At 48.0% G+C, this 23,391-nt stretch overlaps 1 protein-coding gene across 1 annotated transcript in view; it reads right to left on the bottom strand.

Annotated features, from left to right (window-relative positions):
* LAMA5 (laminin subunit alpha 5) overlaps positions 1 to 21,001 on the bottom strand; it is a 164,485-nt gene extending 143,484 nt beyond the window's left edge. Inside the window, 4 exon segments of the mRNA XM_065414983.1 lie at positions 12,034 to 12,186; positions 20,046 to 20,585; positions 20,587 to 20,841; positions 20,843 to 21,001. Coding sequence (XP_065271055.1) covers positions 12,034 to 12,186; positions 20,046 to 20,585; positions 20,587 to 20,841; positions 20,843 to 21,001 — 1,107 coding nt within the window.
* Between the last annotated feature and the right edge of the window lie 2,390 nt (positions 21,002 to 23,391).

Genomic DNA, 23,391 nt, shown 5'->3' with positions numbered 1-23,391 from the left:
AAGGGCTATAGAGATTCAGATCCAGATCTAAGGCCCAGACAGCTCCCACTCTGCTCCAGCGCTAGGAATCCGAAGGAGTTGGCAGTACGCACTGATGGGTCAAAGGTGCAAGTGGAGAGTTAGATCTTCCAGACAAAAAATAAAAAATAAAAAACACCTCTCTCCTTATCAGCAGAAAAGGAGAACTGCCAGCACAAGAATTGGAAGAATGGCAGCTTTGAAATAGTCAATGGATTCTTCAAAAGCAGAAGTATTTCAATGTCAGTTTAAAACAAGCTGGGGAAAAAAAATTCTTGCAGAGAAAGGACTATTCAACAAAAACAAAAAACAAAAAACCACACAGTATTTGATCTCTCCCCCCAATCTCTCTCTCACACACTTCTTCCTTTGTTTTTGGAGCAACAAGAAAAATGAAAAAAAGTGTCTCTACCTGCTTAGTAGCGGCCATATTTAAAAATACCCCTCCCCCCCCCCAGAAAATAAATAATCCCCATCCCATGGACAAAGGCATCCTTCCTAGGAATAGAGAAAAGCAGTCAGAAGTGCTCAGACTGGGGGACGGTTTGCTTGTCTTTTTTAAACATTAAAAATTCATGTCCTGTCTACTCTGAAAGCTACTATGCGACTGAAGAGCCAGTGACGCTATCATGAGAGTCAAGAGACTGTAGCCTCAGCAACTTAAGAGGGGAAGGGATGTTTCATCAGACTGTTTAGCAGGCTTTATTTGTGTTAACTCTTCTGAGTGCAGATGGCTAACACGCACTTTGGAGAAAGAATGCCTTTGTTAAAGGGTTTTACCCCTCACCCCTTCAACAAGAGCTCACAACAAACATCCCTAAGCCCCACTACTCCTCCCCACAGAGGTCCTCCAGCAAGAAGAGAGATGATTATTGATGGTCCTGATACTTCTAAAAAGGTTAAAAAAAAAAAAAATACAAATTATATAAAGAAGTCCTGACTGCCGCATCTCTCGCGGTAGCAGGGCATGCTGGGCCCTTTAAGGCAAGCTGACCACTTGGCACATAAGCCTGTTCAAGCAGCATGGCATTTTGTGACTAGTACTCTAGGAGGGAGGGAGGGATGGAACTGTAGCCGTGGCAACAATGCATGCTGCAGGAGGTGGCAGGGATATAGAAACCCCTCCCTTTCAGACCTGTTGTAAGTCCGTCCACAGATGGAAAGACAGGAACCCTTGGGGTGCAGCTGCTGTTGGGTTTCTCCAACACAGGCTTGGGAAAGAACATTGGAGAGGACTAAGGATTTCTTGGCAGAGAGCTGAGAAGGTGGGTAAGGAGAAACCCCAGACAGGGGAATTTGTGTAAAGGGCTTCTCTCTGGGTGGAGGAAGTGACTGCAAGCTCCGCTTCCATGCACACAGAAAGCAGGAGGCAACGATCTGCTTCCTCTGAGAAGCCCAGGTTTGGAGTTCCCAGTAGAGGGAGTGAGTGCACTCCTTCATCCACCACCCAGCGTAACTGGGTGATGAGCTTGCTATAACCTAGACCACAGATGAGAAGAGCAGACGATCCAGCCAGCTATAGTTTAGGCTGGACCCTTCTATCGTTTACATCTTGTACACCAGCCCCTGGGACAGATCAGGCCGTTGGGACAAACACCTGCAAAGACAGATCCCAATGAGGAGGCGATGTATCTTGAAGTATTATGGCCAGGTTGTCCATTTATGATGGACATCGGTTAACCCAGCAGGGGTGGAATTCCGTTTGGCAGGGTTGCTAAAACACGTGTTCACCCTAATGGGAAACTGAGGCAGCAACTACATCACCTTAGGACCTAGTCAGAGATCCAAAATAATCAGAGGAGCTCAAAATCCCACAAACCTAATTTATTTTAAATTAAATACTTTGCAGAGCACCATTAAATTGATAGCTAAGGCTCCTTTGTAGCTGCAGCACCAGAGGTACCTCAGCATGACCAGGTACGGCGAACTGCCTTACATGTGTGTATCCCTGTGGTCTTTGGTTCTTGTGTTTGGATGGATGCGCTCTGTTCTAGGATCACTATGTAGACCACTGTGATGTTCTAAGGAACAAGGACCTCAGTTCCCATCCCAAGCCGAATGTTTCCAAGCAAGCATCAGCAATGCAACAGAGAATCATGCCAAACACCAGCAGAATGGGCTTCCTTTATTAGTAATTTCTCTCAGGGTGTATAAAGGCTGTTCTTGATGTGGTTTTAGAATAACTAGGACTCGGCTGCACGCTAACCCCCACCCATCCACACCTCACTGGAGATAGGAGAAGTGCAGACTAGCTATTACTGTGCCGGTCCCCCAAACCGCCAGGTTAAAGGATAAACTGATATTTCTAAAGGAAAATAAGAACGGACTGGACACAGGTGGAGAAAGAGTGCTGTGAATTGTGCTCTTCCTTCACATCTCTCCTTTAACAATGCACGAGGCTAGGCTGTTTACTTACCCATGGAAAATGGTAAGAACTTTCTCTGAATGCACAGATGCCAGTGGAGACTAGGGATTTAATTGTTCACTTAGGGCAGGGGTGGGCAAACTTTTTGGGCCGAGGGCCACATCTGGGTGGGAAAATTGTATGCAGGGCCGGGGCAGGGGTGCAGGAGAGAGTGCAGGGTGTGGGAGGGGGTGCAGTGTGCAGGAAGGGGCTCAGGGCAGGGGTTTGGAGGGGGTGCTCGGTGTACGAGGGGGCTCACCACAGGGGTTTGGGGTTTGGAGGGGTGCAGCAGGGAGCTCAGGGCAGGGAGTTGGGGTGCAGGAGGGGGCTCAGGTCAGAGGTTTGGGGTGCAGGAGGGGTGCAGCAGGGGGCTCAGGGCAGGAGGTTAGGGTGCACAGGGGTGTGGGGTGCAGCAGGCGGCTCAGGGCAGGGGATTGAGGTGCAGGAGGGGTGCGCAGTGCAGGCAGGGGGCTTAGGGCAGGGAGTTGGGGGGCGGGGTGCAGGAGGGGTTTGGGCTCTGGGGTGGCAGTGGTGCACACCGAGGCCAGGGCAGGCTCCCTGCACACCTGCCCTGTCCCCGGCCCCACGCCGCTCCAGGAAGCGCTGCAGCCCCTCGGGGATGGGGGGCGAAGGGCTCTGCGTGTGCGCCCTGAGGGGCCGGATCCGGCCTGCAGGCCGTAGTTTGCCCATCCCTGACTTAGGGACTGCTTGTTAAAAGTGAAACACATGCCAAAGCTGTATGTACACGACTGCATGCCTGGCTCACACGGACATCTCTTCTATGTCCACCCCTTGCATGGTTAACCTTTACACAATACAGGCCCCAAGCAGCAGTCTACGCTGTGCAAGAAGAAAGAGGAAGTGAGACTTGTGAACAGGAAATAGACTCCAGGAAAACACACCTCCTTTTGGAATGAGTTTCCCACTTAACAAGAATCAGTCTGATCCAGGGATAAAGGCAACCACTGTGTATTGCGACGACTGACACCTGTACTTCTCAACTAAAGGGGCTTAGAAAATAAGCTAATTAGCTGGGCCACTGGGACTCTAAGGGAGCTCTTTTCTTCAGAGCCTGCAACTTTCAGCTCTTCGAAAACCCAGCAAACTCCTACGTCACAAGGAACAAGGTCAATGATCCACCTGCAGTAGTGCTGAAACATTTTGTACAGCAGGGGAGCTGAGAGCCAATGAACCAAACTGTAAACCCTGTATCTCATGGAAACCACTTCAAGCTAGAGGTGCAGCAGCACCCCTACTTCTAGCACCTATTAGGGATGTAAAAGGTTAAACAGTTAACCGGTAAGCATTAGACTTACCGGTTAACCATAGTTAACCGATAACCCCGGCAGCCCTGCAACAGGCTGGCAGGAGGGACTCCAGCCCCAGCCATGCCAGTCCACCCCCAGCCAGGCCAGCTGAGCCAGTAGGCCCCAAGTCCCAGCTGTGCCAGGCCCCTGCTGTGCCCTCAGCCCCACCTGACCCCCGTCCCGCCAAGCCCCATACTGCCCGACCCCGTCCACCAGACCCCCGCGAGCTGGCCCCAGCTACGCCAGACCCCGGCCACACACGCTGGCCCCTGGCCCCCGGACACGCACACACCCACCCCCTGCGAGCCGGACCCCCAGCCCTCCACCATGCCAGTTCCCCCCCCAGCTACCTCAGTTAACGGTTAACCAGTTAAACAAAATAATTAATTGTTTAACCAGTTAACTTTTTTACCCATATTTACATCCCTAGCACCTATGTCCACTTATTCTGTAGCTTATGCATTTGTTACGGATACTAAAACAAGCACCTTCAAACTAGTCCTAACGTTCATCTATCTATCTATCCATCCATCCTTTTCCTCGGTCTTCTGTAAATTATTATTATGTGAAGCTTTTGAATAAGGTGAACTGGAATTGGAGTGTGCATCTGGTAGAAGTTACTACGTGGACGTCTCTGAAGGATGAAACACTGTCATCTCTAAAGAGACAAAGGCAAATGTATATGAATGTCAGTACGGAAAGTCAAAGATGAAGAGAAGGCGGCATTCTTCCTCTAGAGCAGTGCCCCACAACACACCAGATTAAGGGGTAATTGATTATATCCTGTAAGTACCTACATGGGGAACAAATATTTGATTAAAGGCCCTTCAGTCTAGCTGAGAAAGGTATAATGTGATGCAATGGAATTGACCCTAGAGAAATGCAAACTGGAATTAAGGTGTAAATTTTTAACAGCAAGAGTAATTAACCATTGGATAATTTACCACGGGTCATGGTGCATTCTCCAAGCCTCACCATTTTTATATCACGATTGAATGCCTTTCTAAAAGATGGGTTCTAGATACGCCATCAGCAGATGGGGTTCCAGTGATCCCTGCTGTGCCGAGGGCGCCATTTTGCGCCACACAGCGCAACCTCGTATGCACTGTACATGCAAGGTCATGATGCATGGAGGACATCATTTTGCTCTACAAAAGCATCCTCTGCAAGTGTGATCTCACACCATGTGGAGGACACCACTTTGCTCTTCTAAATGGCGTCCTCCATATTCTCTGGGGTCCTGGCAGGAAAGCCTTCATTAAATTTGGGTCATGCCGGCAAAAAATTTGGAAACCCCTATTCTTTGGCCTGTGGTATCCATGAGGTCAGGATCATAATTAGGGCTCCGTATTTGTCTCCGAGGTCACAGATTCCATGACTTCCTGCGACCTCCGTGACTTCTGCGGCGGCCAGTGTGGCTGACCCCAGGGCCACCCAAACAGCTGGCCCCAAGGCCTGCTGTTCAGGGGGCCCTGGGGACAGCCACACCGGCCACTGCTGGAGCAGCTCTGCAGCCAGCCACACCAGCTGCTGCTCTGGTGGCCCCAGGCAGCTGTCCCGGGGCGGTGGGAGCAGCCGCAGCTTGACGGCTCCTAGCAGTGGTCCCAGGGACCACCCAGCAGCAGCCGCCAATGCAGCTGGCCCTGGGGACAGCCTGAACAGTTGTGCCAGGAGCTGCCACAACTCAGCAGCTCACAGTAGGTGGTGCCGGGAGGGGAGGGGGAAGGGGGGGAGCTGGTGCCGCGGGCTCTTCCTCCCACCAGGGCTTCCCCCAAGATTCGATCGTGGGTATTTATGGTGTAAGTCATGGATAGGTCACGGGCCGTGATTTTTTGTTTCTTGCCCACGACCTGTCCATGACTTTTCCTAAAAATACCTGTGATTAAATTGTAGCCTTAATCATAATGGTCACTTTTGGCCTTGGAATCTAGAAGAGAGTGGCCGGAAGGTATGAGGCACTGTCAGATCCTGCTCTTCCAGGCCTGGGATTTTTTCCCCAAGTGGAGGCTGCCAGACAGGAAGAAATGTGGGCTTCAGAGAAGGAAATAAATACCTGAGAGGGTGTGAATCAAGACACACTGCAAAATTTCAATCTGAAGTTCTACCCACTGTGTTTAGGGGGGAATCATGGCAACTCCAGCATCAGCCAGGGCGGGCAACAGCTCTGTGGAAGCGGGGACACTAAGCACCCTATCGCCACCAGTTCTGCAGTTATTAACCTTAGGCAAGCACCGGCATGAAGGTACTTCCATTTCATGGCTGCAAGCATTCTTCTCCACACAACGTACCATGAAACACCGACAATACAGAACGCTCCCTGGAGAGGCTTGGCCTGGTTCAGCTTCATGTCAGGAAGATGTCAGGCTCTGGCAGGGAGCCAGCCGTTCATATTTCTTGAAAAAAAAAGTCACTGGATTTATTATGGCTCTCGCTTCAAGAGTCCGCTCAGCTAAAACACCTTCAATCCCGCCCTGTCCCTCCCGCCACCTGCAGCAGGTAACAATCAACAGAACTCTGGCAGGCAAGCACCACGGAGATTCACAGTCAATCCTCCCTGTGCTCTCTCCGTGTAACCTACTGCTTGTGACAAAGGCTCCAAGGCTCTCGCTGATGGACTTTTCCCCCCTTCCCCAGCTGACCTGCTCAGCGCTCAAACGGAGCCTTCACTTCCCCAGTGCATTGAGTAAGAAGATCAATCTGCACGTGCCTTGGAGCAGTTCCCTATTATTTCATTGGGTAAAGCCGATGTGTCCCTGCACCCACTGACTTTCTATGGCAACTGCAGCACACTTACAGCAAGCTGCCTCTCTGCCCAACACTCAGGTGAATACTGGCCTGGACACCTCCCATTTGGGAGGCCTTCACTGAAGAGTCAGCCCAGGCTCCTACCCCAATGCCTCTCCTGTCCACACGCAAAAACATCACTGGGGTGCTTTGAACATGGGCTAGCTGGCATGGCTGGGGGAAAAGGGGTTAGAGCCCAAGTTCTGCTTTCACCCAGGCTGGTGACCCACCCACTTTGCAGTGAGGATCCAGGCTAAACCACTCGAGTGCTGACAATTCTCCAGTGCTTTCCCAAAATCCTCCTCCCCCACCCCACCCCCCACGTGCCCAGGACAAACAAGTTAAGAATCAGAGTGGGTCAGCTTACTGCAGCACAACCACCCATGAGACAGGCCTCCCTAGCGACCCACACGGATGAGTGCAGCACACAGTAACTCAGAACAGGCTTTGCAGAGTGGCTGCTCACCCAGGCACCGTGCACCTAGGCTGCCTCTACAGCGAAGATGCCCTCACAGACAAAACAGTTTCACTAGCAAGGCTCAGTTTCCTTTCACTTAAGAGAATCATTGTCTTCCACACGGTATAGGTGAGTGTCACTAATACCCCCTATCTGCACTATAACACTGAGCCTCAGCATCAAAAACGTTATTGCGTGGTTTGGTCTGACCTGTGGATAGGACCATGCTAAGCAATGATGCTGTAAACTTAGTGCTAATGCACTCCAGCCCCATCCATGCAGGAAAGCCAATCCTTGTTCTAGCATGGTTCTGTAGCATTATTTTGTAACAAGACACTCCCAAGGAGTCACCAGACTACTTACCCCAGTGTCAAAACGTTTGGAAGCTTTAAGAGTGAGTTTATGATCAACAGCAGCAAAAAAATCTGTTCTCTATTTATTCTCCACCAGCAGCTCCCAGTACCGATTAGCTCCCTTTTTTCCAGTAGGGAATGGAGCAACTTGTTTTGTTTCTAGCTGCCAGACCTCAGCCAAGTATTGGAATTCTAGATGGCTTTTCTCCCTCCACCCCTTTCCCTGTTTTATCTGCATCGACAACCAATGGCAGTTCTGAAACCATAGCTCTGCTACCACAGACGATGAGGGAGCAGATACAAGGGAGCTGGAACAATTTCTCCCAAGCAGATTATGCATTTGATTACCTTTTGCCCATTCTAGGATGAGACCTCTCTGATCTACCCTACCAATGAAGCCATAATGTTTAAGCAGCTGCTGACACTAAGACGACATGATGTGGGCCTTTAATATAATAATTCCAGCTGGGTGGCCAACCTGCGTTTTATAAACCGTTGTTAGTTGGCTGCAAAGAATATTCCTCCCTTTCCCCTTCCCTTCCAATTTCGTTATCCCAGTGAAGAAAGAGAGCAAGTTCTCTGGACACAGCCACTGAAAGCAGAGATCAACAGGCTGATGAACAAATTAATCGCAGTCTCCCCTATCCCCATGATGCTGTCAAGTGCTGAAGAAACTTGGTTCTCGTTAGTAATTAAGCAGGCATGACTCAGGGCATGTCTATGCAGTGGCTATGCTGGCATAACCCCACAGTGCAGACACCATCTACAGCAATGGAAGGGGTATTTCCCATCAGCATAGGAACAACTCCTCCCTGAACGACAGTAGCTCTGTCAAGGGAAGCCCTCTTCCTTCAACACAGCTGTATCTACACTGGGTGATAGGTCAGCATAGCTGTGTCAGCCAGGCATGGGTTTTTTCCCCCCCTACACACCTGACTGAGGTAGCTATGTTGACCTAACGTTTAAGTGAAGGCCAAGCCTCAGAAGAGATGCTGGCAGCAAAGAATTGCTATGGCAAAAGGGCAGTGTTGCAAAGAATCCCTTTCCTGACCCTAACCACCCTAGGACACTCCAGTATCTCTGCAGCAAATCAAATGTCGGTGACCCCAGAACCTTCGATGTGTCTAAACACATCCACCCTGTACCCCAACATCATAGCTCAAAAGGAACCAGTGCTGGTTACTATCTAAAACGAGTAAGACATTTTCTGAGGCAGACGTTGGCCAATCCACTCAATTAAATTTAAACTGGACAAAAAAGGGCTCCCCACAGGGCATTGGGAGACATAAAAGGCCTTATTTTCCAGCCTGTAAATTGCTCAGCCTGCCTTTCAGGCTATCACCTGCACAGTCCCACAGGCATCCAAGGAATTTCCAACACTTCTCTTCCAATTACATTAGGCTCTTCTGGCACATGCCCTGCAGGTACAATAGGACCCCAGGCAAGCCTTTCTTTACCTTCCTCTCTCTCAGCCACAGCCTCGGGTCAACAGAAGGAAATGGGGTGAAGGGTTACAGAATCCCATAAACACTCGCCATCACCTAACCCCGACAAGTGGGGGATGAGAACCGGGGCCAATCCAGAGCATACGTGAAAGGAATGTCCATTTAATATAGGATTACTGTTATGATGAAACTGCCAGAAATGGGTTGCTAGTTTGAGAACAGACCATGTGCTCTTGCAGTGGCCTGCATTGGGTATTTGTGGAGGACCAGTGAATGCAAACTTTGGACATGGTGAGGAGTAACAGTCATTTTAGAAAAAGAACAGGAGTACTTGTGGCACCTTAGAGACTAACACAGCTGCTACTCTGAAACCAGTCATTTTAGAGGGATCCTTTCCACATAATCCACCAGTCACCATCAGTGGTCACATTGGATTTTGCTCATGACCTAGCATGCACGGTGATGAAATCCCATTTCCCACTAGCAAAAGAATGAGGGAGTGGGAAATGAACAAGGAAACATGGGAGTGCAGGGTGAGAAAGAGAAAACCCAAAGACCAAAAATTTCACCATGGCAGAATTTCCCCTCCCCCCCCCCCCCCCCATATCCCAACTTTCCCCCTGGATCTTCACTCCCGCACTCCCAATGTTACAGTCTAGGAAGGAACTGAAGGAGGTAGATGCAGATTTGAGCCATCAAAGCTTCAGTAGCTCGCTAGCAGTCTGCTCTGCAGACTGCATTGCTGTTTAGGGCCAAAGGTGCTGCTTGGAGAAGGGGGGGGGGAGGGGAGAAGAGGAATGCCTGCCCTGACTTGATGGGCTTTGAAACCCTCTCTCCTTTCCCTCCCATCCACAGGTACAGACAGCAGTTGGAGCAAGCAAAATTCCACCCACATCCTCCCATCAGGAGACAAAGCTCTAGTATTCTCCTCACCTCACAAAACCCCTGCATTTGGAGCGTTTCAGAGGGACCCAGTGGATGCCAGCTACTTTGGAAACGGCATTAGTACAACCTCCTTGGCCAGTGTGGCTGAGGATTCTCACCCTCCCAAGAGCCATATTCTAAATCTGCTTTAGAGATTCTGATCAAGGCCTTATGGGGATGTTTTTTGGTTTTTTTTTTTAGGGGGGGGGGGGGGAACGTGGATTGCACAGTGTAGCTATCAAGGGTCTCCGGAAAAAAGATCTTTGTCCACAGCGTGCAGGAAAGCTATGCTAGCACTGTTACGTGGCAGGGACATGTTTAGAGGGGATCCTGGAGACTTAGCTCAAATGGATGAGCAGAAATTAACATATTTGAATATTACTGAAAATCAGGAGGTACAAACTAGGACTAGATTCCTCCTACACGGCGAGGGTTCGGTTGCCTGGCTGTAGGGAAGATCTCAGTGCAGAGCACCCCCTTCAGGCACAGATCTTTAGGGCATGCTCAGGGCCCCTGAGTTTATTTAACTCCAAACCAAGCGGACGACAAACAACATGACAGTCCGTCCATGCACCTGAAATTCTGCTCACTCAATGCAACTCCTCCACTGCCTTCATAATGGTCATGCTATCAAAGCCACACAATAGGGGAACCATGCAAAGGCCTCATTCACCGAGCCCCATATCTGCACAAGCAAAAAAGCAACGTGCCTGCAAATAAGGTGAGGGGCTTACATTGTGCAGCTCACCTGTAACACAAGCTTCAAAAACTTGATTCCAACTTTCTCTCCACCTTTTGGCAGCAGAAGGCCCATTGCTCAAGCCAACCCTCAACCTGCTTGGAAACCACATTCTCTCCCCCTCCCCCCCCCCCCCCCCCCCCCCCCCCATCAGCAGGGGCCAGAGAAATCCCAATGCTGGCGATGAAAGTCTGCACCCAGCCAGCACAATGGGCGCAGCAGCAGTTAGAAGTGCTACTTCATTATAAACAAGTTCTGGAGCGAATGCCCGGCTCGCTGAATTCTGAGGAGTAAACTGCTTACAGCACACAGACTGCCTCCTTCGCCTGCTCTATTCAAGAAACCGGGAAGCCAGGGCTACTAGCCAGGAGATCTCCCGGCAGACAGCAGGCGCTCCCTTGAAATGAAAAGCTTCATTACCCCTCTCCAGGCCCCATTCACCGATGCCCTGCCGCTCCCCTAATGTGCTGGGGATATTTAAATATTGAACAAGGTGGGTTGCAAAATGAGGCAACTGCTTAAAAATGCTTCCCTTCTGCCTAAGCAACAGGCCCCTATGAAGCCCTCAAACAGTCCCTTTCAGAAGGGAGACCTGAGACAAACAAAGCCCTTCTACTGCATCAATAGCATGCGGAGGTAAAAGACGATCTCTACAGCACACCAGGCAACGAGGCATCTGGAAAGCAGGAGTCTTCCCTAATGCCCCTACACTCAGAGACACTGCACCACACTCTCCTGTTTGGAAGCATCTGTGGACTGACAGGGTTCTCTGGATATAGCAGACACTGGCCACGCTGCTGTCTATACACAGAAGCAAAGGCCTACAGAAAAGCCCAGGGTCACTAAGCAGAGTTTGTGATTTCTTGTTTACAACGTGGCCCAGTGTTGTTTTTAGAAACAGTTTACTCCTGGAGTCCCCTCCCCTCCGCTGAGGAAGGTTTGATAAAATAACCCGACGTTTCCAGAAGAATTGTTCTCCAAATGAACAGGTGCTACAAAGGTGAGCTGCCATGAGGGCTGGTAGCTAGCATTTCTACAATGCTAATTCTTTTCACTGGACAGTATTGAAGACCAAAGCTCTATTGTCAGTTTTGTCACAAGGCCTTTAAAGTTGATTTCATGTTTTAAAACTCCATGGTTTAAATGCTCTAGTTAATGTTTTGCAACACACATCTTAACACCTCTGGGCCAGCCATGGCTCATGTTTTGGCTATAGCAACAAGGAATTCAGGAGTGAAGTTTACATATGACATGGTAGCCAAGTTAGCCAAAGACTCTTCAGGGGCACTACTATTATTTAGTCAGCGCTACAGGTTTTTGTGACTCTTGTGTGACCGCTGTGGCCAATGCTTAGGGAGATTGTGTGGTAGGTAACACTATATAGCACAGATTGCATTAAGTTTTGTTTTAGAGCTGGAGAGAACTAGAAGGTCTTGTCTGCACCCTGGGACCTTAGTGGAGAATTCCCTGTCCAGTCATCACAGCAGCGTTGTGTCTCACCTCTACCATGGGGATAACTGAAGCTCTTTAAAGACACCCAAGAGGACAGGTCCCCGACAAGAGCAGCTTTCAACCTAAAACACCACAAGCCTTTTCTATTACCTGTCCAAGGTCCAAGGTGACGTTGACCTGGTTGAACTCCAGCCCGCGAGAGAGGGGAGGACTCTGCCACCAGCGCTCTGTTCCGTCGATGGCGTTGGTTATGGGGTGAGCCTTGTTGCTGTTCATCGATGTGCAAATGTCGCAGTACTGCCCCTGCCGGAAGACACAAACAGGAGAAATTAACACAATCCCAGAGCAGCTGGCACATTCCAAGCAGCAGACTCTTTTTTGTTCATAAAAAGCCCAGACATCAGGGAGGGAGGATATTCTTGCCAGGTAAAAGGAGAGGCAAAGAACAATCAAGAAGTGGATGTGGCACCTAAGTGGTTTAGCAACCTCACCACCATCCTCTCCCCAAAGAGGGCTTGTATCCCTTTAAAGATGCACATTCTCTCCACACATGTTCTCTTTAAACCCACATCAAGCATTTTTAATGGGGATCTCTCCAGCCAGGATGAATAAACAACCCCCCACAAGTGCCATTATTGCAGGTAACCCAGAGTTATGCTGTTGTGTTGTGACCACCCCCAAACTGAGGGTATATGAAGCACATTTCCAACTGGAAATTCTACAGCACTGGAGGAGGGGATTTCTTGGGGTCCACACCTGAGGTTTTTTTTAAATAAACAAAATGTGTTTGTGATGTTGTGCAGTCTATATGGTTTTATAAAAATATGATAAGTGAATATAATGTAACTGGGATATGCTTCATGTAAAAGGTCTCTTGTAAGGCATCATTACAAAGCTTATAATCTACTGAGTGTGATCATCCTATTTGTATAAATGTACCACTCTTGTATCTAAAACTAGAAATATGAAATATAACTCTGAGGGCCTATTGTAATTATGCAAAGTGTGGGCCATTAATAGTGGTTTGGAATCTTGACGACTCCCATTAACCAGGACCATTGTCTGCAGATGGCTGTGTTTACCTGTGAGTCTTCCTGTATATGTGTGTGCTGGCAAGTGGGTAATGAAGTCTTGCAGTGACATGTGATCATGTCACCTGACCTGGAATCCATCTTTAACCTGGTGCTTTTCCAGTGGGGTGGAAACCCAGAGGGACAAAGGGTTCCCGCCTTATGCAAAAGATATATAAAGGGGTGGAGGAGAACAAGGAGAGGAGGAGCCATCATGAAGAATCCCCTAGCTATCACCTGAGCTGGAACAAGAGCTGTACCAGGGGAAAGAATTGTGCCCAGGCCTGGAAGGTGTCCAGTCTGAGAAAAAACTTACTGAAGCATCTCTGAGGGTGAGATTATCTGTATTCAATTTAATTAGACATAGATTTGTGCATTTTATTTTATTTTGCTTGGTGACTTACTTTGTTCTGTCTGTTACTACTTGGAACCACTTACAGGTAAAACGGATTTATTTGGGTTTAGACCCCATTGGGAGTTGGGCATCCGAGTGCTAAAGACAAGCACACTTCTGTGAGCTGTTTTCAGGTAAACTTGCAGCTTTGGGGCAAGTAATTCAGACCCTGGGTCTGTGTTGGAGCAGACGGGAGTGTCTGGCTCAGCAAGACAGGGTGCTGGAGTCCTGAGCTGGCAGGGAAAACAGGAAGGGGGGGGGGAGAATAGCTCAGTGGTTTGAGCATTGGCCTGCTAAACCCAGGCTTGTGAGTTCAATCCTTGAGGGGGCCACTTAGGGATCTGGGGCAAAATCAGTACTTGGTCCTGCTAGTGAAGGCAAGGGGCTGGACTCGATGACCTTTCAAGGTCCCTTCCAGTTCTAGGAGATAGGATATCTCCATTAATTTAATATTTGATTTAATTAAAAAAAAAAAATAGAAGTAGTCTTGGTACATTGGGTGGCAGCTCCCAAGGGGGTTTCTGTGATCCAACCCGTCACAGTGTTTCCTTCCCCTTCTGTACATGTATAATTCTAATAGGGACCAGAAAACCAAAACCCAAAACAAAAACGGGGGCGGAAGAGGTAATTTACAAGTAAAACCCTTTCAGCTATGGCCCTGCTTGAATGTAATAGCCAACATCCAACACCTGGCCACACCAGCCAGCCTTGTGATCTCCTCAGCAGCAACAGGGCCTCTAGCTGTGAGTCACTCCTGGTCTCCCTGGTGCAGCGTGGGTTGCTATGGTACCAATAGACCCCTGGGCATGCAGCCAGGGAGGGAGAGAACCCTGCAACTCATGGGGTGGGCCCTGAGCAGCGTCAGGCAGGCGCCCAGCTGCTTAAGACACTTCTGTAGAACAGCAAGGCGGGTTACACCAAAAGGAGGGATTTGGGCCACGCTGAGGGGGCCTGAAAATAGTCTAGGGAATTGGTGAATTATTAGCTTAGTCCCTCTGTCCTGTCACTTGAATCACCTTGCTATGAACAGCCCACAAAAGGAGTTCACTTAGCTGACAGTTCCCCTTTAAAAGAGATGGTTACCTCTGGGCATAGTACATCAGCCTTGTCTGTCCTGGCAGTTTTAAATTTAACATTTTTTTTAAAGATGCTTAAAAAAAAAAAAGTGAACGGTACAGAGTTTAAGCATAGAAGTTTCTGGCTGTCAGGGAATAACGTACAGATTATCAAGGGGTGCAAAGTTCGGCTGGCGTTATTACACCAGAAACATATCTCCAGGAACAACTTCCAGCTTCCTAGCACTTCAAACCCTCTCCCCCTCCAGGGCTGCAGTAAGATAGTCATCCCACAGAATAACCATTGTCATTTCCACAAACTCAAAGGGCTGGATGAGAGGCCAAGCCAAAAAGGAAACTGAAAATTCCCAGCATTCTTCCCTGCAGACGTGTGGTATGTTATTTGCAGGCAATTATGCAACACAACTTGTTCCGAACAAGCCCACCTTTTAATTAACTCGGCTAGAGATATGAAAATACCAGACAGCGAAGTACAAAGCCAAGGAATGAGACAGCCAGAGCTGCCCAGTGTAACACTGTTTGCTGTGCACCGAGACCTTGCTGTAACACAGGGAGTCAGAACAAGGACTTTTTAAACCAACATCTAACAAGGGCACAGACAAGCAAAGAACAGACATTCACTGGGTGAACAAGTAACAGGTGACTAAAGAACAGACCCGCTAAAAGAAACCTGTGCAACAGGTTGTGTGGAGAATTAGATTTCTAGTGCCAAGCCCAAAATTCAGAGGCTTGTCACAAAAGTGGGATGTTAAGGAAACTTGGAACAAAATGCAAAATCCTCACTCTGGTGTTCTTGAATTTTGTTGCAAGTGTTTCACACAACCCTAGCAATGACATGCAGTCGCCCCTTCAAGTTTCCAGAGGACTGAAAATTAACAAAGGCTACTGTACTTTATTGATGCTACAAACGTTCCTCTCTCTGTTACTGGTGCTAAGTGCCAGTATTAAAGGCTAACATCTCAGTGGCTTACTTGCTGTCGCCCACGAAAGCTTATGCTCAAATAAATTTGTTAGTCTCTAAGGTGCCACAAGTACTCCTTGTACTCCGGATACAGACTAACACGGCTGCTACTCTGAAACCTGTTACTTGAGCTTGCTATTAAATGGTGTAATTTGGCCCCTGATATTACCATTCCCAAAAGTTTAATAGCTCATTTGTCTAGAGAGAGCACCTGACTCACAAGCAACATTGATCATTGCTAGCTACTCAGCGAGTCAAACATATTTTAGGGCAGATTACACACTTACACTGGTACAGATTCAGATCAAAAGAGAGCTGAGCTCTGACCTCAGAATCTGAAGATTTTGGTTTAAAAAGAAAAATGCAGGTCTGACAAGTGTTACCCTGTCACTTGTGGAAACAACAACACAGACATTTTCTCAGCTCAAGAGCAGGAGGGAGGGAGATGCCTATCAAGGTAAGCAACAAGGTGAAAGAACTATTGAAATGGAGGAAGAAAGACAAGTTGCAAAAGGGTTTAAGGAACATAATAGTGCTGCTATCAGAACAAACTGCAAGAGGAGTGATAAGGAGAGGGACTGAATGGAAGAGGAGCCTTCAAAGAATCACTAGCCTGCTCCTGCTCCCACTGAAGTAAATGGAAAATCTCAAATCTCCTCAGAGCACAGACAAGAGCCCTGAAGCCCTGCTGAGCTTGGCAACCTTAAGGCAGCTGGCTTTGTACTGGCTTATCTGGCCTTGCCTTGACCCATTCTCACTGATCCTCACCTAATTTATCAGAAACCCTGAGGGACAAGACCCCAAGGCTTTAGCGAAAATAAACTGGGGGGCTGGGGAAGCCCTGGGTGACATTTTCAAATGAGTCAGGTGCACAATTACCTCAACTGTGCATGCAAATCTGGTAACTGCACACACCAAATTGGCACATGCTTGGCTGTTGTTGCAACAGGTGTCTGGTTTTGCAGGCAGCTATAACCTGTTGCCCAAAAAAACAAAAAAACAAAACAAAAAAAAAATTCACAGGATTTGTTTTCAATTCCAATTAAGTCATTAAAATGTTGGTGTCTTAATACAAGGAAGCATGGAAAAGACATAGGTAGAAATAATAAGGTACAGTAGCAATCCTTCCATTTTAGTCTAACATCCAAACTTCCAGGGACGAGTCTTTGACATTAGCTATCTCCCAGTTATTATTTGTATAGCACACAAAGCACGATAGGCACTTTACAGACATAGCAGATAACAAGACAAAGGGGCCAAATCTGCTCTGTGGGATAGCTGCCCATAATGCACCGCTCCCAATGCCGCTGCAAGTGCCACAAATGTGGCCACGCCAGTGCGCTTGCAGCTGTCAGTGTGGACAGACTGCAGCGCTTTCCCTACTGCGCTCTCCGAAAGGCTGGTTTAACTCAAAGCACATCTGCAAGTGTAGCCATGCCCTGACTTCATCATATTCCAAACAGGTCTGGAGCCTGGTGTTTGAAACTATGCCACAAACTCTGCGATTTTCAAAGCCAGTATTATTAAACAAAACAGGGTTTTTTAGGAATTCCTTGAGGCAAAAATAGTTGATTTCCCTCTCCAAAAAATTCTATTACAGTGTTAATTAACTGAAACTGTTTGTGGTGGGAGAATTGATTGAACCTATTAAATTGACAAGCTACAATATTTATTAGGCAGCCAATCCAGCGAATGTCTGTCCTCTTAACTACCATGCCCCATTGAAACTTCTTGAGTACCCATCAAAACTGAATCTTGCCGCGCTCCCACCCAAAAGCCTTCCTCACCATGGCTGCACTTTGTGTGGAACAATATACAAGAGAGCAGGTGAAGGGGTTAGGCGAGTAACTGGTGAAACATGGAGCGTATTAGTGACTTACATTTGGAGTTTATTACTGTCGCTTCAAACTGCTTAAATTGAACACTTCCCCTCCTCCCCCCCACCTCCCTCATTGCTTTAGTCACTGGGTGGTGCTGAAATCCCTAACAGGGATGAATTGGGAACTCTGACCTTTGCACTAATACCTCTTTTTTCCCTTCCTTTCAGGTGCTGCCTGTAGTCATGGAAAGGAGCCACTACAAAAGGATTGTAAAGCTTTCAGACTGACCGAAGAATATCAGCCTAGGAAGCAGAGCTCAGATCAAAGCACTCCCATATCAAAGCTGCACAGAAGGACAGGGAGGGGGTCACTATAGTATCTCAAAGTCTAAGGAACCACGTTTGTTTAACTGGAAATAACTGGTAAGATTTAAGAAAACTACCGTGCTAGGGCCAGGCTGTATTTGCAAGGGCATGAGTCACACCTGCTAGAGAGCACCACACAAGTCATTAGACTCCAAATGCTTTATTTTAGCCACTATTTAATGCAGTTTGTTATAAATCAGGCTAGTCACACAGAAGCATCCCAAATGGCCACTGACTTCATGTCAAATGCATAGCCCTTAATGTGCAATAAACCTCATGTTTTTAGAAGTCTCATTTTACTGGATTTACTTACCAGGTATTTAGATGTTGGCAACTGCACACAGAACAGCACGCATTTCTCAGTCATCTTCCTCTCTAAGCATTACATGGACAATAAAAGCGCAACACTGCAGTTCCAACAACTGCTATGTTCAGGATTCACAGAATCCTTACCCACATCCATCAACTACAGAATAAGGCAATATTTGCCCAGTTGTGTTTTATTTTAGATAAATACCTGTTGCATTATACAAGTCTGATGCACAAGTCTGCTAACAATGGTAAAGCAATCAAATTGAAGGAGGATGGGGTGTTGGCTTTCCCACAGCAACATCCTTAAGCATGGGCCACTGACAGGACTTTGCCCTTTAGTAGCGAGAAAATTCCAAGTAGCTAAAGCATTGGAGACTTAGGAGAATGTGGCCAAATGGAATATCTGCTTCTAAAAAACCCTATCTGACCTGTTTGAGGGCAGCAACTTCACACTAGCTGTTTTCCAAACGCTCCCGCTGCTTATTAACAGGCTGAGTAGGGTCCTATTGCTCCCGGTGAACTAGCACCATCTTTCTTAAAGAACCCAGGAGAAGCTACTGGCAAACAGCACATTGTGTTGCTTAGATTTGTCATTGCTTTTTTCCTCATTCCACAAGAGGGTTTCAAATTCTTCTATTTGCTTCCCACTACTTTGGCTGTTCTCATGGGATTACAGCGGATCTGGGATTCATGGAACTAAAACTCCCATTTTACAAATCTTCTTGCAATTGGTCTCCCTGCCTTCCAAGATGTCCATGGCTGTTAAACAGGCTGCTACACACAGATGACTGAGTATTACTGCATTTTTGCAGTCTGCATTCCAAGGGGATTCCTGGCTACAGGTCCCTATTGTTGGGTTAAACTGGGACACATGGGATATAGATAAACTGTGTTTACAAGCGGATGTCAGGTGAATATTACCAACACCCCTTAAAAGAAAAAAATCTCAACACAAGTTACACACCCATATTATTAAATATTAGCATGATCACCAATGTCTGATCTTTGCTTTCAGACCCATTCAGCAGTCTCCACTTGCCCTGGATTTCATCAACACAGAAACTGACGCCTTTAAAAATAATGCCATGGGAACCTAACAGGCTGTGTTTAGTTTGTACACTTTCTGGCAACCCTGGAGCATTTCTAGCAACCCTGAAAAGGAACACGTGTTCCCTTTCCCCTTCAGCCTTTGAAAGGGAAACCACGTTTGGAGAATTCAGAGAAGATGCCTCCAAACAACTAGCCAAGTGACAAGCTTCATAGAAAAGTGAGGGGGGAGGAAATCACCCCTCACCATCCCTTCAAAATGATCTTCCACAATCAGCCCTTTCGTGGAGCTAAAGAAAATGAACACTCTGCAGAAGTGCAACTGCTATTTGCAGGGCACAAACACAAGGGCACACACCTGGGAAAATACTAATGAAAAGATTGTTGCCCTGCTGTTTTCTGAAACACTGAATTGCTCTCTTAGTAGGTAGTGACCTAAAATGGGCCAGATACTTTGTTGCAGGATTTCCCTCTCTCGCACCCTTCTTTTCTAAAAGGAACCGCTGGGCTAATTCCACATAGCCAGTGGAGCTGAAATCTACCTTTGCAAACACATACTGATGGAAGAAAAACAAGATCTTGATTTACACTCGGGGGGTGGGGAGGGGAGGGGGGAAGCCCTCCCGAAGAGTAAATGCACCACACAACCAGAGCCAGGCGTATTCCTAGGGAATTTAATGCAGCTCCGCTTTGCTAAAGCATGGGACGAAAATTGCCTAGGGGCTGCTTCAAACCATCCCGTTGGGAGGCGACCCCCCTGGCCATTCAATGCAGCGGCTCAAAAAACAACAACAACAAAAAGTTTCCTAAACTCACGTCCCCCTTCGCTGGGTGGCGAGAAGAGCAAACGGGAGGAGAGGGCGCCTGGGGCAAAGCAAACACGGACCTGAACAGGCATTTCCCACATCGCTTTGTGCGCGGCCGGCCCCATTCACCGGCCGGCGAGCGCCTCCATTCAAGGGAGAGGCGGCAGGCGCCGGGCTACCTGGGGCGGCGGGGGAGGAGAGCCATGGCCAGGGGATGCGCCAGGGGGCTCGGGGCAGGTGCCCCCGGGGACAAGTGGCGCCGCCGAGCCCCGCGCCGGGGGCCCGGGGCTGCCCCGCGCGGGGGGCCGTACCTGGATGGTCTGGTTGGGGTCCCCTCCTACCACCGGCCCGCCGACCAGCTTGCAGTACAGATCCTCCACGGCGCGGGGGCTCCGGCTGCCGCCGGCGGCGGCGCGCTCTTCCCCGCAGGTGGCGGTGGCGGAGATCCGGGTGCTCTCGGCCAGGTTGAAGTAGGGCGGGTGCAGGCTGTAGCCGTTCACGTCCCCGGGCAGGGGGACCCGCGGGCGAGCCGCGCCGGCGGGCAGCGCCGCCGCCAGCAGCAGCAGAGACGCCAGGGTACCCCGGAGCCTGTCCGCATCCATCTCCCTCCTCGCCATTTTCACCGATGCTGCGAGGCGAGGGACGGAGAAGGGGGGAGAGGAAGTTGGCGGGGACGAGCCTAGCGCTGCTGCCCGGCGGGGCTCATCGCTGCGGGGAGAGCTGGCGGGGGAGCGGGCTGCACGCAGGGGAGCCGCCGCCGAGGCTGGGTGTTTGCAGCCGCTGAGCCAAGCTGGGCAGAGGCAGGGCTGCCTAATCAAGTGATGAGACATCAATCTCTGCCCTGCCCTCCCCGCCCCTCCCCGGGGCCGGCTCCTGCCCCGCCAACGCGCCCGCCGCGGCTTTGCAAACTCCTTCGGCGGCAGCCGCCCCCCGGGACGAGGTGGGGGGAGTGGCCGCGGGATTATTCATGCGATTGTCTTGGCAACCCTGGGTTAACCCCTTCCTACGCCAGAGCGGGTCCCCCGCGCTCTTGCCAGAGGCGTCTCTCTTTGCAGAGAGCCGCTAAATGTCCACGTTAAACTGTCCGTGTGTCCCCCCCCCCCGCCCCCGGAAAGATATCTACAGAACAGTGCTCCCTCTCAATAAACAAAAAACAACTGAGGAGTCCTTGTGGCACCTTGTGGCCTAAGCTTTCGTGGGCTAGAACCCACTTCATCAGATGCATGAAGTGAAAAGTATATACCTGCTCCTGTATTTTTCATTCCATGCATCTGATGAAGTGAACGCTTAGGCCCAAATAAATGTGTTAGTCTCTAAGGTGCCCTAAGGACTCCTCCTTGTTTTTGCTGATACAGACTTACACGGCTACCACTGTGAAAGTTAGTACAGTATCATGTTTACTTTTACAGCTATTTTCTGACAAATCCATGTAAATGCCATGTTCAAAATCACCTGCCCCTTTTAGGTCAGCAACTGAACTACTTGAAGGAGGACGGGCACAATGGGGTGAATTTTTTTATTTTTTTTTAAATGATTGATATAACCTTTACCGACCCCATGTGTCTGCTTCCTGGAACTCCTGCCCTGCTGCGCTCAGCTCTGCCCTCTTGTATTGTCATCCTCTTTTGATACTTGTTAAACAACATCGTGGATTAGCGCAATTTTTAAATCGTCAATAAAAAGTTTAAAAGTTAAAATAAAAAGTTAGTAACTAAAAATCAGATTAAAAAGTTTAATTGCCTTAGGTTAACAACACTGAGGGGAAAAAAGCAAAATCTAATTTTCTTGTCACCCGTCATCCTGTTGGTTCGTTTCTTTTTTGCCATTTCACTCAGTTTAGACACTGAAAACAGAATGTTACCTTATTTGAGTCATTTCATTTCCTGGTTCTCCTGCATTGGTTTAGAAAAATGCTGTTGTATTTGCCTCTCCAGCACCGGGGTTGGGGGGTATTTAAATGCAAGCAAAAAATACTAACAGGAGATTTTATATTTTTAATAAAATTAATGTTATGGCTAAACTACATGGTAGTGTCTCTTTAATTTAAATATATTTAGCTGATGATGTTTGCAGGATCCAGGTGCGCTAAGACGTGGATCCTGCAAACACTTATATGCATGTACTTATCTTTAAGTACAGAGTAGTACTATTGATGTCATGTACTCACACGCAGACTAATTTGCAGGGTTGTAACTGTAAAAGTAAATTTAATACCAGCCTGAAACATAAAATGAGGGTAAGTCTAGAATGCTGGTCCCGCTGCATTGTTATAGGACTTGATCTGACTTTGCCATAAGCAATGGAAGAACTTAATTGTGCCATAGTGGTTCTGTTTCTTAAGCCTTTGCACTCTACTAACAGGCTGTTATGAAGTTTCTCCTCTTTCATTAGTAGTTTCCAATTATAACACATTATCCCTTTCCCCTCTTTTGTGGAATAGCCTATCTGGAGCTATTCCTCTAGACAGCCTCTTTTTTTTTTTTAATCTAAATTCGTGCTTTAGGCTTAAATTTTTTAAATGCCCACACAATTATGTGCTTAATTTGAATATTTAGCTACCGTAGTTGTGCATGCAGATCAAGTGTGTCCATGCACACACATTTTGTGCAGTACATTTACACACCTCAGTTTTTGTACTGCAGCTATCTATCTTCATTGTTTTAAGGGGTTGTTTTGTGATCCTTTTACTTGATCTAATTTTTTTAAATGATACAATAATGCACAATACAATAATATTTATATTGCAGCACCAGTCATAGCAGGATGGGAACAATGACATGCCATTGGAACCACCGGAAAATGCTGCTTGGAGGAAGCCAGCATGACCCCAAGGACACTACAATACACCTTGCTACAACCGGTATGATATTAGAAGCACTGACATTCCACTTGGATTAACTAGTGTGCTACTTGGAAGAGCTGGTAGGTCACTAGAAAACTCACCGTGCAGATCCAAACTGGCACGCCACCACAAGCCGGAAAGCGTTACAGTGCCAGCTGTTCCTCTGCTGGCACTGCGTAGCATGAGATTGTATTAGCATGACATCATGACTTCTGAAGGTACAGTGGCTAAGGGTGCGTTAGTCTGCCGGGTTCTACATGGCAAGGAAGCATTAGAGCACAGCAGCCAAGCCCATTCAATTAGCAGGGACTTCCTGCAATGCTTTCAAGTTTCTTTTAACCCCCTCCTCTTTCAGGGCCGCCCGGGGGGGGGGGCAAGTGGGGCAATTTGCCCCAGGCCCTGGGCTCCACAGGGGCCCCCACGAGAATATAATATTCTATAGTATTGCAACTTTTTTTTATGGAAGGGGCCCCCGAAATTGCTTTGCCCCAGACCTCCTGAATCCTCTGGGTGGCCCTGTCCTCTTTAGGGAGCTTTATTAAGACTTGAAAATCCTCTAAGAAGTAGTTGCATTCAGAAACCTTTTCCCCCTGCTTCCCCCATTTAGGGCCAAATTCTGCTCAGCTTACTTACAGGAGTAGCTCCATTTAACTATAACTCACCTGACTAAGAAGCAGTGATTGTTCCTTAAAATGCACATTTAAAAGGATTATTTCCCATTGGTAAGGTTTAATAGCAGTGTTTGAATATGGAATTTTTTTTTAGTAATAGTTAACTAACATATCCTATGTAGAGAAATCCAAAACTGCAATGGA

This window comes from Emys orbicularis, chromosome 12 (genome assembly GCF_028017835.1).
Source record: "Emys orbicularis isolate rEmyOrb1 chromosome 12, rEmyOrb1.hap1, whole genome shotgun sequence".
NCBI lineage: Eukaryota > Metazoa > Chordata > Testudines > Emydidae > Emys > Emys orbicularis.
Note: the sequence above shows the minus strand (reverse complement) of the source record. Positions and strands in the feature narration are given on the sequence as shown.